This window comes from Tilletiopsis washingtonensis (assembly GCF_003144115.1).
Source record: "Tilletiopsis washingtonensis strain MCA 4186 unplaced genomic scaffold FA09scaffold_32, whole genome shotgun sequence".
Lineage (NCBI taxonomy): Eukaryota > Fungi > Basidiomycota > Exobasidiomycetes > Entylomatales > Tilletiopsis > Tilletiopsis washingtonensis.
The window spans coordinates 43062-57029 of NW_020312029.1; the positions used below are offsets into that span (position 1 = coordinate 43062).

The 13968-nt window shown below is 66.8% G+C and overlaps 4 protein-coding genes across 4 annotated transcripts; 2 read left to right on the forward strand and 2 right to left on the reverse strand.

The window, feature by feature from the left end:
- Nucleotides 1-222: 222 nt before the first annotated feature.
- Nucleotides 223-2447, forward strand: FA09DRAFT_197823 (WD40 repeat-like protein). The gene has a single exon (XM_025739419.1). It carries the CDS (start codon nucleotides 358-360, stop codon nucleotides 2194-2196), a length of 1839 nt encoding a protein of 612 aa, XP_025594736.1. The 5' UTR covers nucleotides 223-357; the 3' UTR covers nucleotides 2197-2447.
- On the reverse strand, nucleotides 2439-6437 carry FA09DRAFT_324001 (cytoskeleton assembly control protein). Its single transcript, XM_025741109.1, has 8 exons — nucleotides 6240-6437; nucleotides 6057-6184; nucleotides 5782-6000; nucleotides 5588-5726; nucleotides 5207-5528; nucleotides 4024-5148; nucleotides 2800-3971; nucleotides 2439-2745 (listed from the first exon to the last, which is right to left on the reverse strand). Coding segments are annotated over exons 1-8 (3153 nt in total). The 5' UTR covers nucleotides 6242-6437; the 3' UTR covers nucleotides 2439-2699.
- Nucleotides 6438-6689: 252 nt separating this feature from the next.
- On the forward strand, nucleotides 6690-11068 carry FA09DRAFT_363705 (hypothetical protein). Its single transcript, XM_025745620.1, has 6 exons — nucleotides 6690-7062; nucleotides 7246-7637; nucleotides 7696-7989; nucleotides 8130-9550; nucleotides 9608-10256; nucleotides 10312-11068. Exons 1-6 carry the CDS (start codon nucleotides 6834-6836, stop codon nucleotides 11014-11016), a joined length of 3690 nt encoding a protein of 1229 aa, XP_025594738.1. The 5' UTR covers nucleotides 6690-6833; the 3' UTR covers nucleotides 11017-11068.
- On the reverse strand, nucleotides 11060-13260 carry FA09DRAFT_313658 (DUF1613-domain-containing protein). The gene is made up of 2 exons (XM_025740736.1): nucleotides 11894-13260; nucleotides 11060-11841 (listed from the first exon to the last, which is right to left on the reverse strand). Exons 1-2 carry the CDS (start codon nucleotides 12995-12997, stop codon nucleotides 11077-11079), a joined length of 1869 nt encoding a protein of 622 aa, XP_025594739.1. The 5' UTR covers nucleotides 12998-13260; the 3' UTR covers nucleotides 11060-11076.
- Nucleotides 13261-13968: the final 708 nt, after the last annotated feature.

Consider the following 13968-nt stretch of genomic DNA (forward strand, 5'->3'; position numbering starts at 1 on the left):
GTCGTCGCACCTGGCGCGTTGGTGCGCTTCCTGCAGAAGGGTCTGCTCTATTGCGCAGTGGAGGCACATGTCAGCGAGGTGAGTCGATTGCGCTGTCGAGCATCGCAGGCCTTATGACGCTCTGGGAGCCGCGCGCATGTGCGCGACATCACGCGGCCTGTCTGTCGGAGCCAATGGCAATGTCCATCCCCTATCCGCGACTGACCACTGGCCCCCTCGCAGGACGGCACCGAGTCGCCATGCAGTGCTCCCTTCCAGCTGGTCGGGCCGCCGCACGTCTGCGACGGACGGCCACGGCCTGCAGTGGCGCCGGGCCCGACTCGTCTGACCCCGTCGCCGCCGCCGGAGCCGCAGCCTATGCGGCGAGAAAACTCCGCGCAGACTGCGCTGCCGCCGCACACCGCAGTCGCGTCTGGCTCTAGCAAGCGCAAGGCCGGCACGCCCACAGCAGCCGCAGGCGCGAAGCGTGCGCGGAAGCAGAATGGGCATGGCGATGAGAAGGAGGAGGAAGAGGAGGAGGCGGAGCAGGAGGACGAGGCAGAGGCGAGTGCTCCGGGCGTGCGGAGGAACGGCAAGGTGGCGACACCGAGCAAGGTCAAGGCGTCGACGCCCGCGCCGTCGGGCACGCCAGCTGCCGGCAGCAGCCGAGATGCCGATGTCGTCAACAGCAAGAAGAAGAAGAAGAAAGGTCCGCAGGGCAAGGATGCCAAAGACGGCGGCAAGTCGGGCGGCAAGGGCGCTGCCGCCGTGCGCGTTCCATCGTTGAGCACCAAGGCGAAGGGCTGCGAGGTGCCGGACTCAAGCGTGCGACGACTGGTAGGCCACAATGGCGAGGTCTTCGTCTCGTCGTGGAACCCGTCTGTGCCCGGTCTCCTGGCCTCCGGCGCCGCGGACGCCACAGTGCGGATCTGGGATTTGAGCGATGATGCAGACGATGGCGGCGCGCCGACAGTGTGCAAGCACCTGCCGGCCACGCATGCCAAGGACGTCAGCGCCCTCGACTGGAACCCGGACGGCACGCTGCTCGCATCTGGCTCGTACGACGGCATCCTGCGCCTGTGGACGCCGCAAGGAGACCTCCACCTCGTCATGAGCATGCACCAGGGCCCGATCTTCGCCGTGCGCTGGAACCGGAAGGGCAATCTTCTGCTGACCGGCTCTGCGGACGGCACGGCGATCGTTTGGGACCTGAACAGTGGCAAGGTGCGGCAGCAGTTCTCGACGCACTCGGACTCGGTGCTCGACATCGACTGGCTCTGCGGCTCCCGATGGGCAACGGCGCACCCTGGTTCCTCACCCTCGGCAGCGGCCGACGGAACGCTGGCCACGTGCAGTGCCGACAACAGCGTCAATCTGCTGCGGATAGGCGAGTCGCGGCCGGTGCGGACGCTGCGCGGGCACAGCGACGAGGTCAATGCGATCCGCTTCAACGCCTCGGGCTCGCTGCTGGCGTCGGCCTCCGACGACATGACGTGCCGCATCTGGGACATGGACGTGATACTCGGCGCTGACTTTGCCGCGCCCTCTGTGGCCTTCCCGGCGTCCACGCACGCGCCGCAGCCTGACCAAGCCGCGAGCAAGGCGGTGCTGCGAGGGCATACGAAGGAGCTCTATGCTGTCGCGTGGGCGCCGCCGGGCTCGCAGGCGGACAGTGCTCGGCTCGTCGCTACGTCCAGCTTCGACCGGACCGCTCGCCTGTGGAACGCAGACGACGGCAGCTGCATCCGCACCTTCGCCGAGCACACCGACTCTGTCTACGCGATCTGCTTCTCGCCCGACGCGCGGTATATGGCCACCGGCGGCATCGACCAGCGGGTCTATGTCACGCGAGTGGATGTGAGTTTGCGCAATACTGATGGACCTGCCATGCCGCTCACCCACCTCTCTGCGCAGGATGGCACGATCGTCAAGGCGTACGCCGGCGGAGGTGGTGTGATGGACCTGTCCTGGCACCTCGAGCGCTCCGGCTCTGCGCTCAAGCGCAGCGCCAGCGATGGCGAGACGCACGTCAACGGTCGCAGCTCGAGCTCCCGCGCCGACGCAATGGACGAAGACGGCGCTCCTGCCACTGCTAGCGGAGCAGCAAATGCATCGCCGAACGCCGACGCGAGCAAGAAGAGCGCGCCGACACAACGACTGGCGGTCGCGCAGAGCGACCGCGCGCTGGTGGTGCTCGACCTCTCCGAGCTGGACTGAATGCCTGCCCGGGCCACCTGGCCGGTGCGTCTGGCACTGGCCGCAACCATGCGCGCGGCACCACCTCGACACTCTCTGGATCGCACGCACGAGTCCTTGCACTTTCTCCGCCTTCGCCACGCCTTGGTCCTGCTGCTTCCGCAGCACTGCTCTGCACTCGCACTGCGGAGGCAGCATCACCACTGACGTCGCTCGGACCCGTGCTCGGCGCGCCTTTGCTTTCTCATACCTTTCTCCAACCTGTACTAGTCTCTCTGCCTCTGACGCGTCCGGCCATTCCCGCAAGGCCGCTCTGCCGCTGTCTCCCTATGTACCCTACTCGCGCGGACACCGAGAGCAGTGGCTGAGCAACCCTCGCCTCCGTCCCGCGCCGTCTCCTCGCAACTACTGCCAGTGCAATGCAATGCGCGCGCCCCGCGTCACCTGCGCAACTACAATCACGTCTGAGACCGCAAAGAGGCATCGCAGATAGTTGGCAAATAAGAGGTGTCCGCGTGTGCCCGTCAGTCGTCGTCGTCGTGTGCGTGATACGCCGAGCGGCGGTAGGCACTGGGCGAAGAGGTGTCAGCGCACTGCGCACGCCCGCGGACACACGATACTCACGCCAGTGTCCTCCGCGCCAGCGTGAGCTCCTTCTCGAGCTTGAGCACCTCGACCTGCTGCTCCATCTCCTTGACGCGGAACTCGTTAAGCGGCAGATGAGAGTAGTCGCTCGGCTCGTCGGCGCCCGGCTTCTCGGTGATGGCCTTGACCTGGCGCACGAGCGCCTTGCACGCGTCGGTGACGGCCTTTGCAGCGCGCTCGAGGCGGTCCTGCGTGCGGCTCATGTACTCGGCCTTGACGCGCGACGCCGCCACGAGCTGCACCGTCGCCGCGCTGACCTCGTTGGAGGCCACGATGAGCTGCTCGAGCGAGTGCGAGCCGAGGATCACGCCGTCGGCCGCCTCGATGAGCATCGTCGTGGCGAACGCCACAGCGCGCGCCGCGGAGATGAGGCCCTCCGTCCAGCGGTTGTTGCGCTTGTAGAACTGCTGGCTCGAGCTGCTGCCCTTGCCCTGCGCCACGATCTCCTGCTGGCTCTCGGTTGCAGCCTGCATGAGGCCGCCGATGGCGCGCGTGATGGCCAGGGCGGCCTCGAGAATGGCATCGTGCACCTGCAGGTCGATGGCCGAGTGCCGACCGGTGTCACGGGGGCGCGACAGAAGCGCCTGCAGCTTCTTCGTGGCTGCCTCGATGGCAGCCGCAGCGCCCATCATCTCGCGCTCCACGAGGTCGCCGATGTCGCCATTGGCCTTGGCCAGCGAGTCGCCGCTCTTGACCATGCCCTCAACGACGTCGTTGAGCTGGCGGAACGCGTTGGCCGCCTCCATGCCCTGCTGTGCGACGACGTTGCGGCGCTGTGCAGGCGCCACGCCTGCGAGACGGAACGACTGCAGGCTGACGAATTGGCGCAGCAGCACGTCTCCCGAGGCGCGGCCAGTGCCCACGAGCTTCTCAGCCGCAGCATCGGACTGCGCCAGGCGCGTGATGCCCTTCGTGGACACGAGCACGTCGTGGATCGTCTGCGCCAGCGCGTTGGCGCGCTTGATCACCTCGACGTGCTCGCCGCCGGCTTCGCCCGAGAGGTAGAGTGAGTAGACGGCGCCGAACTCGCTTGACGCGCCAGTGCCCTTCTCGATGAGGGAGAGCACGTACTCGGGCGTGGCGGTTGCGTTGCCCGACGCCGAGGGCGACTCGAGCTCGTAGATGGCATCGTCGACCTTCTCCACGCAGGCCTGTAGGAGCTGTCAGCACGTTGCGGCGTTCAGCGAGCTGCGCGCGCCTCACCTGCAGGATCGAGTCGATGATCGCGTTGAGCTTCTTCGAGTTGTCGAGGATAAGCGTGTCGATCTGCGCGTTGACGGCCTCGTCCTGGGCGCCCTGGCCGAGCTGCATCTCGCTCATCTGCTTGATCGTGGCGTCCATGCCCTCCTGCATGATCGCCAGCTCGGCAGCCTGCTCGTCGCGCAGACGCGCCAGCTCGGCGTCCTTCTCGTCGAGGCGCCGCAGCAGGTCGTCGGAGCCGTTGCGCTTCTCCCGCAGCGCATCCTCCAGTTCGGCGATCTGACGATTGAGCGTCGCCATGATGCCCGACATCTCCGAGCTCTTGCTGCGCGTCGCGTCCTCGGCGCGCTCGTTGGCGAACATGAGATCGCGCTTGAGCCGGTCGAACTCCTCCTTCTGGCTCGCCTTGATGCGGTCCAGGTCGAAGCGCGCGCGGTCGCGCTCGCGGATCATGTCCGCCAGCTCGAGGTTCTTCGCCTTGACGTCGCGCTCCATGCGCTCCATCTTGTCAATCGCCTCCTGCGCCGAGCCAGCCTTGATCTGCATCTGCTTGTACTTGGCGAGCATGTCGAGGTGCTCGGTGCGCAGCTGGCTGTACAGCTTGGCCAGCGCCTCGTACTTGTTGCGCCACAGCGTCACCTGGTCCTGCAGCTGCTTGAGCATCTCGTCCTTGCTCATCAGCTGCGCGTTGACGTTCTGCCCGATCGTCGCCAGCTCGTTCTCGAGCGCCTTGACGCGCCGGTCGTACTGCTCAAGCATGAGCTGGTCGCGCTCGTACTGCCCGCGCATGGCCAGCATCTCGCGCTCGAGCTCCGCCGCGCGGCCGCCGGCCATCTGGTCCATCTGCGCGCGCATCAGCGCCTCCTGTGCCGCGCGCTCGCGCTCGGCCTGCAGCCGCTGCTGCTCCTCAAAGTCGCGCTGGCTCTTGGCGGCGGCGTCGGCCAGGCGCTGCTTCTCCGCCTCCTCCGACTCGCGCAGTGCCCGCTGCCGGTCCTCGTACTCCTTCAGCATGCGCGCCTGCTCGTCGATCTCGGACTGCGAGGGCCCGCTGGGCGGCGGCGTGGCTGCCTTGGGTGTCCGAGAGGGCAGCGCAGGGCCGTCGGGCGAGTCAAAGAGGTTCGGCGGGTCCTGCATAGGCCAAGCAGTCAGCACAAGCCGCTCGCAAGTCCCGCACCTGCAGCCTCACGTGATTGAGCTTTGGCACGTTGATGAGGCTGGTGAGGAACTTGAGATTGGCGCACTCGTAGTAGAATTTACGCAGCGAGTAGTGCTGCGTGTTGTAGCGGCCACGCAGCGGCTCGAGCGCGTCCATGGCGTCGGTGCGGCGGTGCATGGCGCGCAGCATCGACGTGAGGAACTTGTAGATGCCGTACGACTCCTTGACGAGCGGCACGAGCGACGAGATGCGGCACTCGTTGTTGGCGCTGTTGCGGAAGTGCGCAAAGACGAGCTTCTGGAATTGCTCGATCTGGTCCTGCAGGTTCATCAGGTCCATGATCGTCTCGTAGCTGCGCGAAGCGTCAGTGCGGGGCTGTGGCCTGCGCTTGTTCGGCCTGGCGCAGCTCACCCTTCATCGGGGTTGTCGATGTTCTTCAGCGAGATGTACTCCTCGTACTCGAACAGGCCGTTGAACTCCTTGTGGTGGCGGTGGAAGCGCAGCTTGGCGAGGATGAAGGAGACGTACGCGCGGATGAGGGGGGCATAGCCTGCGCGGCACGCATGAGCCCATCGATCGCACAGCCCACTGCATTCGCCACTCACCGCGCATGCTGTCGTTGCCCACCGTGCGCGCACACGTCTCGAACCAGCCCATCTGCGCCTGTGCCTCGCGCAGCACAATGGCATGGCCCTCCTGCAGCACCTTGTGCACGAGGATGAGCGCCTTGAACGTCTGCACCTCGTCGGACAGGATCGGCTGCACGCGCAGGCCCGTCCAGATCGACTGCGACGTGTGGTAGTCCCACGTGTAGACGATGCATTCTGTGTGGCAGCGGTCAGCCTGGCCAGCGCTGCGGAGTGCCGCGCCGGGCACGCACTTCGCACGTGCTTCTGCTTCGGCGCCGTCTCGTCGGTCGAGGTGGCCTTCTTGATGTTGAGGTTCAGCTCCGTCTCGTTCTTCTCGCGGTCGACGGGCCGCGTGGGCAGGTGGTCCTCGAAGCGCGGCCTGCGGCGCTGTCAGTCTGGTGTGCGCGCTGTGCGGCGAGCGGATGCGGCCTCACATGGCGGGTGCCCGTGCGCCGAGGCCGGCCGGCGTGGGGCGGGGGTCGGAGGGCTTGCCGCGTCCAGGAGACGGCGCAGATGAGGTGTGGTTGCAGGCAGGTGCAGGCAGGCGGATGCGGAGCGAGTGCGAGTGCGGTCGCCGGCGGTGTGGGTGGAGGGAGAACAAGAAGGTCGGCCCTGCGGGGTGGATGGATGGATGCTGTCCGAGCGCAGCGCTGCTGGTGCCGTGCCTGATGGTGCTCGTGCTGGCAGCGAGGCCCTGCCAGCCACACCGCCGCCGCCGTGCCGTGCCGCCGAGCCGCCGCCGATCGCCGCTGGCCGCGCGCGCACAGGCGCACCGCCTCAGCACGGACCGTGGGAACCACTCCTAGCCGCACGTGACGGGCGTGCGCGGACCCGCTGCGTCCTGAGCAGCCGCTTCTTCGCGTCCGCCTCGCAGCCTCTGACCACGACGACGACGACACCGCCGCCCACGCCCCATCCCGCAGCTCACCCCCGCGGCCCCCTCTGCATCAGCGCGCTGAGCCTGCATCCGCCCTGCCTGCTCCTCCGCCCGACGTGCACGCCAGCGCGGGCCGCGCCGCTCTGCCACGATGCATCTCTACAACCTCGCCCTCGTGGCGCCGAGCAACATCACCGCCGCATGCGTGGGCCAGTTCAGCGGCACGCGCACGCAGGAGATTGCCGTGTGCCGCGCCGGTGCGCGCATCGAGCTGCTGCGCCCCGATACGACGGCGGGCCGTGCCGCCAGCATCTGCGAGCAGCAGGCCTTCGGCACCGTGCGCAGCATGGCCAACTTCCGCCTCACGGGCGGCAGCAAGGGTGAGTGATGCGCTGTAAGCGAGAGCGGGCGGCGCAGGATGCGGCCTGGTCGCGCATGACAGACGACGATGGCGCAGCGAAGAGCCGTGCCCTCTCGACCCTGCGCCGAGGCCTCCCGGCGCGCCACGAGCACCGGCCTGGCCCCGCAGTCCTCTTGTTGCTCACCCACGTCCTCCGCCGCAGACTACCTGATCCTGGGCAGCGACAGCGGACGCATCGTGATCCTTGAGTTCGACACGAAGCTGCTGCAGTTCACCGTCGTGCACAGCGAGACCTTCGGACGCTCCGGCTCGCGCCGCATTGTGCCGGGGCAGTACCTGGCCGTCGACCCCAAGGGCCGTGCCGTGCTGATCGGCGCCATCGAGAAGGCCAAGCTCGTCTATATCCTCAACCGCGACGCGGCCGCCAACCTCACCATCTCCAGCCCGCTCGAGGCACATCGGCCAAACGCCATCATCCACGCCATCACGGGCGTGGACGTGGGCTATGAGAATCCGGTGTTTGCGGCGCTGGAGGTGGGCTACGAAGAGAGCGACCGGGATCCTACCGGTGCGGCCTTCGATGCCGCAGAGAAGGTACGTCTGCGGTGAAGCATGTGCCGCGTCAGCCTGGCTCACTTCTTGCCCTACGCAGCTGCTCACCTACTACGAGCTCGATCTCGGCCTGAACCACGTCGTGCGGAGATGGACGTCGCCCGTCGACCCGCGCTCCTCGCACCTCATCCCAGTGCCTGGCGGCTACAACCAGACGTCGGAGCGGTGGGAGGGCCCGAGCGGCGTGCTCGTTTGCGCCGAGGACTACATCACCTACAAGCACTCGGTGGGCGAGGAGCACCGCATCCCGATCCCGCGGCGGCATAACCCGGTGGAGAATGACGCAGAGCGGCGGGGCACCATCATCACGGGCAGCGTGTGCCATCGCATGAAGGTGAGTCAGCAGTGAAGAGCTAGAGACGCCAGAATGCTCGAGCTGCAGGGCTACTGGGCTCGGAGAGGGCAGATGCGCCTTGGGGAATGGCTTCGAGCGCGCAATGGGCGTCGGCTGACGCGCGCTCTAATGCTCCGCAGTCCGGCTTCTTCTTTCTGGTGCAGAACGAGGACGGCGACCTGTTCAAGATCACGATTGAGCACGACGGCGAGGACATGCGCAGCCTCAAGATCAAGTACTTCGACACTGTGCCCATCGCATCTTCGCTCTGCATCCTGCGCGCAGGTCTGCTCTTCGTGGCATCCGAGAGCGGCCCGTCTTTCATCTACTCGTTCCAGAAGCTCGGTGACGACGACGATCTGCCAGAGTACAGCAGCACCCACTATCCAGACTTCGGCGTTGGGGATCGGGCGCCGGAGGTGCCGACCTTCACGCCGCGGCCACTCGAGAACCTGGTGCAGACTGACGAGCTGCCGGCATTGGATCCAATTCTGGACGCCAAGGTGCTCAACCCGCTCGGTACGGACTCGCCGCAGATCTTCACTGCCTGCGGGCGGGGCCCGCGCAGCAGCTTCAAGATGCTGCAGCACGGCCTCGAGGTGCAGGAGGCCATCAGCAGTGACCTGCCGGGCGTGCCGAACGCCGTGTGGACGACGAAGCTGCAGTCCGACGACCAGTACGACGCGTACATCATCCTTTCCTTCGTCAACGGCACGCTGGTCCTCTCCATCGGCGAGACGATCGAGGAGGTGGGGGACAGTGGCTTCCTCACTTCGGCGCCGACGCTCGCGGTGCAGCAGCTGGGTGCCGATGCTCTGCTGCAGGTGCACCCGCACGGCATCCGGCACGTCATGGCGGACAAGCGGGTGACCGAGTGGACCACGCCTGCTGCGCAGGACGGCTCGCCGACGCAGATTGTCGCCGCTGCGACGAACTCGCGGCAAGTTGTGCTCGCGCTGGCGCCGACCAACGAGCTCGTGTACTTCGAGCTCGACATGGACGGCCAGCTCAACGAGTATCAGGAGCGCAAGAGCATGGGCTCGCGCGTGCTGACGCTCAGCATCGCCGACGTGCCCGAGGGCCGCCAGCGCACGCCGTACCTCGCCGTGGGCTGCGAGGACCAGACCGTCCGCATCATCTCGCTCGACCCGGACAGCACGCTCGCCTCGATTTCCATCCAGGCGCTCACTGCGCCGGCGAACAGCATCTGCATCGCCGAGATGGAGGACACCGTCATCGACCGCAACCACGCCACGCTCTTCGTCAACATCGGCCTGACGAACGGCGTGCTCCTGCGCACCGTTCTCGATCCCATCTCCGGTCAATTGACCGACACGCGCACGCGCTTCCTCGGCGCCAAGCCGGTGCGCCTCGTGCGCGTGCGCCTGCAGGGCACGCAGACGGCCGTCCTTGCGCTGAGCTCGCGGCCGTGGCTCTCGTACACGCACCAGTCGCGCACGCACTTCACGCCGCTCATCTTCGAGGCGCTCGACCACGCATGGACGTTCAGCGCCGAAATGTGCCCGCAGGGTCTCATTGGCATTGTGGGCGGCAGCCTCCGGTGAGTGCCCATGAGGACCGAGTGACCGGACGCAACGCTGAACTTGCCATCTCGCAGCATCTTCACGATCCCGACTCTGGGCACGAAGCTCAAGTCCGACTCCATCTCGCTCTCGTACACGCCGCGCCGCTTCGTCAACCACCCGGAACGGAGTAATCTCTTCTACATCGCCGAGTCCGACCACCGCACCCTATCGCCATGGGCACAGCAGCAGCGCCTCGGCCAGCTCGGGCGGGAACTGAAGCCTTCGCAGCGCGGTGTTCTCGACCTGCCTGCCTCCGAGTTCGGCCCGGTCCGCGCCGAGGCAGGGCAGTGGAGCAGCTGCCTGCGTGTTGTCGACGTCAAGGACATGTCGACGGCATTCCGGCTCGAGCTGGACAACAACGAAGCAGCCTTCTGTGTTGCGCTCGTGCCGTTTGCCAGTGGCGGAGCCGCTAACGGCGCCGGCCACGGCGCCGAGCCTTACCTCGTCGTTGGCAGCGCCGTCGAGGCGCACGTCTCGCCGCGCGCTGTCCGCCAGGCCTACCTGAGCGTCTACAAGCTCACAGACGAAGGGCGGGGACTCGAGCTGCTGCAGAAGACGGAGGTTGATGAGCTGCCGACTGTCCTGCGGCCGTTCCAGGGGCGGCTGCTTGCGGGAGTGGGCAAGGCCCTGCGCATCTATGAGCTTGGCAAGAAGAAGCTTCTGCGCAAGTGCGAGAACAAAGTGAGTCGCGTGAGCCTGTACGCGCATGCCTTTGCGCTGACGAGCGTGTGCGCAGAACTTCCCCACCGCCATCGTGTCGCTGCAGACGCAGGGCACGCGCATCATCGTCGGCGACCAGGCCGAGTCGCTCATCTACGTGACGTACAAGGCTGCCGCGAACCGGCTGATCATCTTCGCCGACGACGTCGTCGCACGCTGGACGACTGCGACGGCGATGCTCGACTACGACACCGTGGCGTCGGGCGACAAGTTCGGCAATGTCTTCGTGTCGCGGCTAGACAGCGCCGTCAGCACGGCCGTCGACGAGGACTCGTCGGGCCTCAGCATCCTGCACGAGAAGCCCTTCCTGCAGGGCGCGCCGCACAAGACGGACCTCGTGGCGCACTTCCACATCGGCGACATCGTCACGAGCATGACGCGGACAAGCCTCGTGCCGGGCGGCCGCGAGGTGCTGCTCTACACGGGCCTCAACGGCACCGTCGGCGCGCTCGTGCCATTCGTGGCCAAGGAGGACGTCGAGACGCTGAGCACGCTCGAGATGCACATGCGGCAGGAAGCGACGTCGAGCATCGTGGGCCGCGACCACCTGGCCTTCCGCGGCTACTATGCGCCGGTGAAGGCCGTCGTCGACGGCGACCTGTGCGAGACGTTCGGCCAGCTGCCCGTCACCAAGCAGCGCGCCATCGGCGAGGAGCTCGACCGCACGCCGGCGGAGGTGAACAAAAAGCTCGAGCAGCTGCGCACCACATCTGCCTTCTGAGCCGCGCAGCTCACTCTGTACTTGTACTTTATCAATGCATTCTGCCTCACGCATCATCTCTCAGTGGCTCGCGCCCTTGCCTGCGTTGCCCTCGGGCACGCGCGCTTTCCAGTGCGCTGCCGCGGCGCGAGCGTCCGACAGAGCTCGCTCTCGCACCTCGGCCTGCAGCGTCGTGGCCCACGCCTCGCTGTCTGGGCCCGGCTCAGCCTCGCGACCCCATGGACGCTCCCAGACGCGCCGCCGACCGAGCATCGCCCAATTGCGCGTGCTCGGGATGCGCAGCGCCTCCTTCTCGAGATGCCAGCCGGCCAGCAGGTGCAGGCGCGACACGTACGCAAGGTACGCGACATTGCGCGAGCGCGAGGCAGTTGCCGGGCTGTCTGCGCTGGGCGAGAATGGACCGCGCTCGAGCTCCGTCTGCGTGGCCGCAAGCAGTTGCGCTGCGGCCTCCGAGTCGTCGCCGTCCAGGCCGAGAGCCTGGCGCAGCTGCTCGTCCGTCATCAGCTTGAGGCGTGCGTCTGTGAAGCGGTCGCCGCCGAGCTTCCAGAAGCAGCACGGCATGTTGACGAACGCAGAGCGTGGCGTTGCAGCTGCCAGCAGCGGCAGCCACGGCGTCAGCTCGTCGGCGTGGTTGCCGATGAGGAACGAGCCCTCGGGTGGTGTGGCTTCGCGAACTGCGGCTGTCTCCTGCCCGCCGCTCAGCAAGCAGATGACTAGCTCAGCGACGTCGATGGACACGGTGCGCAGGTCTGCACCTCCAGGAGCAGCGCGGTAGCCCTCCCAGGACTTGCGCTCTCGCAGATCCATGCCGTAGCCAACATAGCCCTGCGCGAGAAGACGTCAGCTTGGGCAAAGCACCGCGGCGCAAGCGACTCGCCTCTGCGTTGAGGATGTGCACCAGCAGCCCGTTGCCGCAGCCGAGATCGACGAAGCCGCCCTCAGGCCTGCCCCACGTGCTCCATGGCCGGTCGTCTGACGCCGCGGTCGACTCGTACATGCCCTTCCAGAGGCACATCAGCCATGCCGCGATGCCAAGATCCTCAAAGACGTGCTTGGCGGGGTTCGTCGTCTCCGCCCACGTCGCGATGAGGCGCGCCGTGTGTCGCTCCTTGAGCGCAAGGTATGTGTCGAGGTAGAGCACGCGCGGCACGAGGACGTCGTGGTGCACGCGCTTGACGTAGTCGTGCGCCGTGCCCCAGGAGTGCATGTGTTGTACCTTGAGCAGCATGAGCGCCGTGCGTGCCAGACGGTCGTCGGCCGGCAAGGGCGACGGCGTGGTCGGGAAGCCGATGTAGAAGACTCGCAGCGCGCCGAAGCGAGGCGGCGTGCTGAGTGCGTCGGCCGACGAGGCGTCGAACTGGAATGACAGAGCCCGCACGGCTGGGTGGTAGTACGGCACCTCGTCGGCAGACTCGGGCAGCTCGGCGGGCTGCTCGCCGTCGTCTGGCTGCGTACTGCTTGGCGCTGTACCGCGTGCCTCGCCAAGCGCCGTGCGGCTTGTGCGCGAGCGGTACTGCGTGTACACGACGAGAGCATCCTGCGTCGAGGGCTCTTGCGTGTAGAAGCTGCACTCCTGCTCCATCGGCCAGTCCATCGAGCGGCGCGGCAGCAGGCGGCGGTGTACGCGCTTGAAGCGTCGCCAGTCCGCCGACGATGACGGCCCCGCCGCATCGTCGTCGGCGTCCTCGTCGGCGAGCACGTCGGCGCGCAGGATGGTGCTCGAGTTGCGCTCGGGATGGTGCACCAGCGAGACCATCACCTCGAGCCAGGCGTCCAGCGGCGCATAGGCCGTGCACTCGGCCAGCGGCAGCCACTCGTCTTCTTCGCGCTGCTGCGGCAGGCCGGAGAGGCTGCGTGGCAGTGGGGCCAGCGCCGCGGCCGAGCTTGGGCCAGCCGTGGCATCTGCACTGCCGAGCAGCAGGCGGGCATCGCACGGCGGCCGAGCAGCAGTGGCAGCGGAAGAGGAGCTTGCCTTGGTCATGCTGATGATGCTGAGGGGTCAAAGTCCGCCGAGGTAGCCTTGGGTCGCGTTGGTCTGGCGCCGCGTCTCGCCCACAGCTCCTTCAGGCACAGGGGCCGGCCGCCGCCACGTTGATGAGAGACCTTGAGAGCTTGCCGCAGCTTATCAGCCGCAGAGGCCGCTTCGGCGTAGCCCCGCACCTATTGCTGAGCCGAGTCTCTCGGAGAGCGGCACCGCAGCAGTCAGGGGCGAAGGAGGCAGCTCTTGGACCGACCTGTGCAGAGAGAGCGCTTGTGAGTGAGAGCTCTGCAATTGCGCGGTCTCGTGCCCAGATGGGCGCTCCAGCACGCTAGAAAATGCAGCCAGCTCCGCTCTCTCCTGCTCTGCAGGCTCAGCAGCAGCACACAGCCTGCAGAGCACCTGCTCAGTGCCCAGACAGCACAGGCCCAGTGCCTGTGAGTGTGCAGCCCAGACCAGGCCTGCAATGCCCTCACTGCTCCCTTCTGGTCCAGTACAGCAGTCATGCTAGCTGCACTGCTGCCATCATGCGCCTGTCATGTGACGCCATGGCTGGCCTTACTGTGCAGGCAGCAGGCAGCAGAGGCTCTTGTCCTGGTGGGTGAGGACAAGGAGCATGTGCAGAAATCAGCTGATCTTGACATGCAGCAGTGGCTCAGGGGCGCTGCACATCTGTCTCAGTGCAACGTGACGGCAGCGGCAGAGTGTGATGTGACAGAAGAGAGGAGTAGAGTGCTCTGTGATTGCCTCCCAGCCTGGCGCCCCTGTGCTCCTGCCCTGTGCCCTGTGAGTGCCTGCCAGGCAGCCCAGCTGTGTGCTGCAGCCCAATTTGCCAGCAAGGCCCGCCTTTATTCCGTGCCCGCGCTGCGAGCGCACACTTGAGTTTGGGGGCTACCTCGGCCGGCGAGGAGCGCCAAGCTCTAAGCCGCGGAGTAGCGCTACCGGCCGGGAAAGGCGTGGGAGCGCACTCAGAG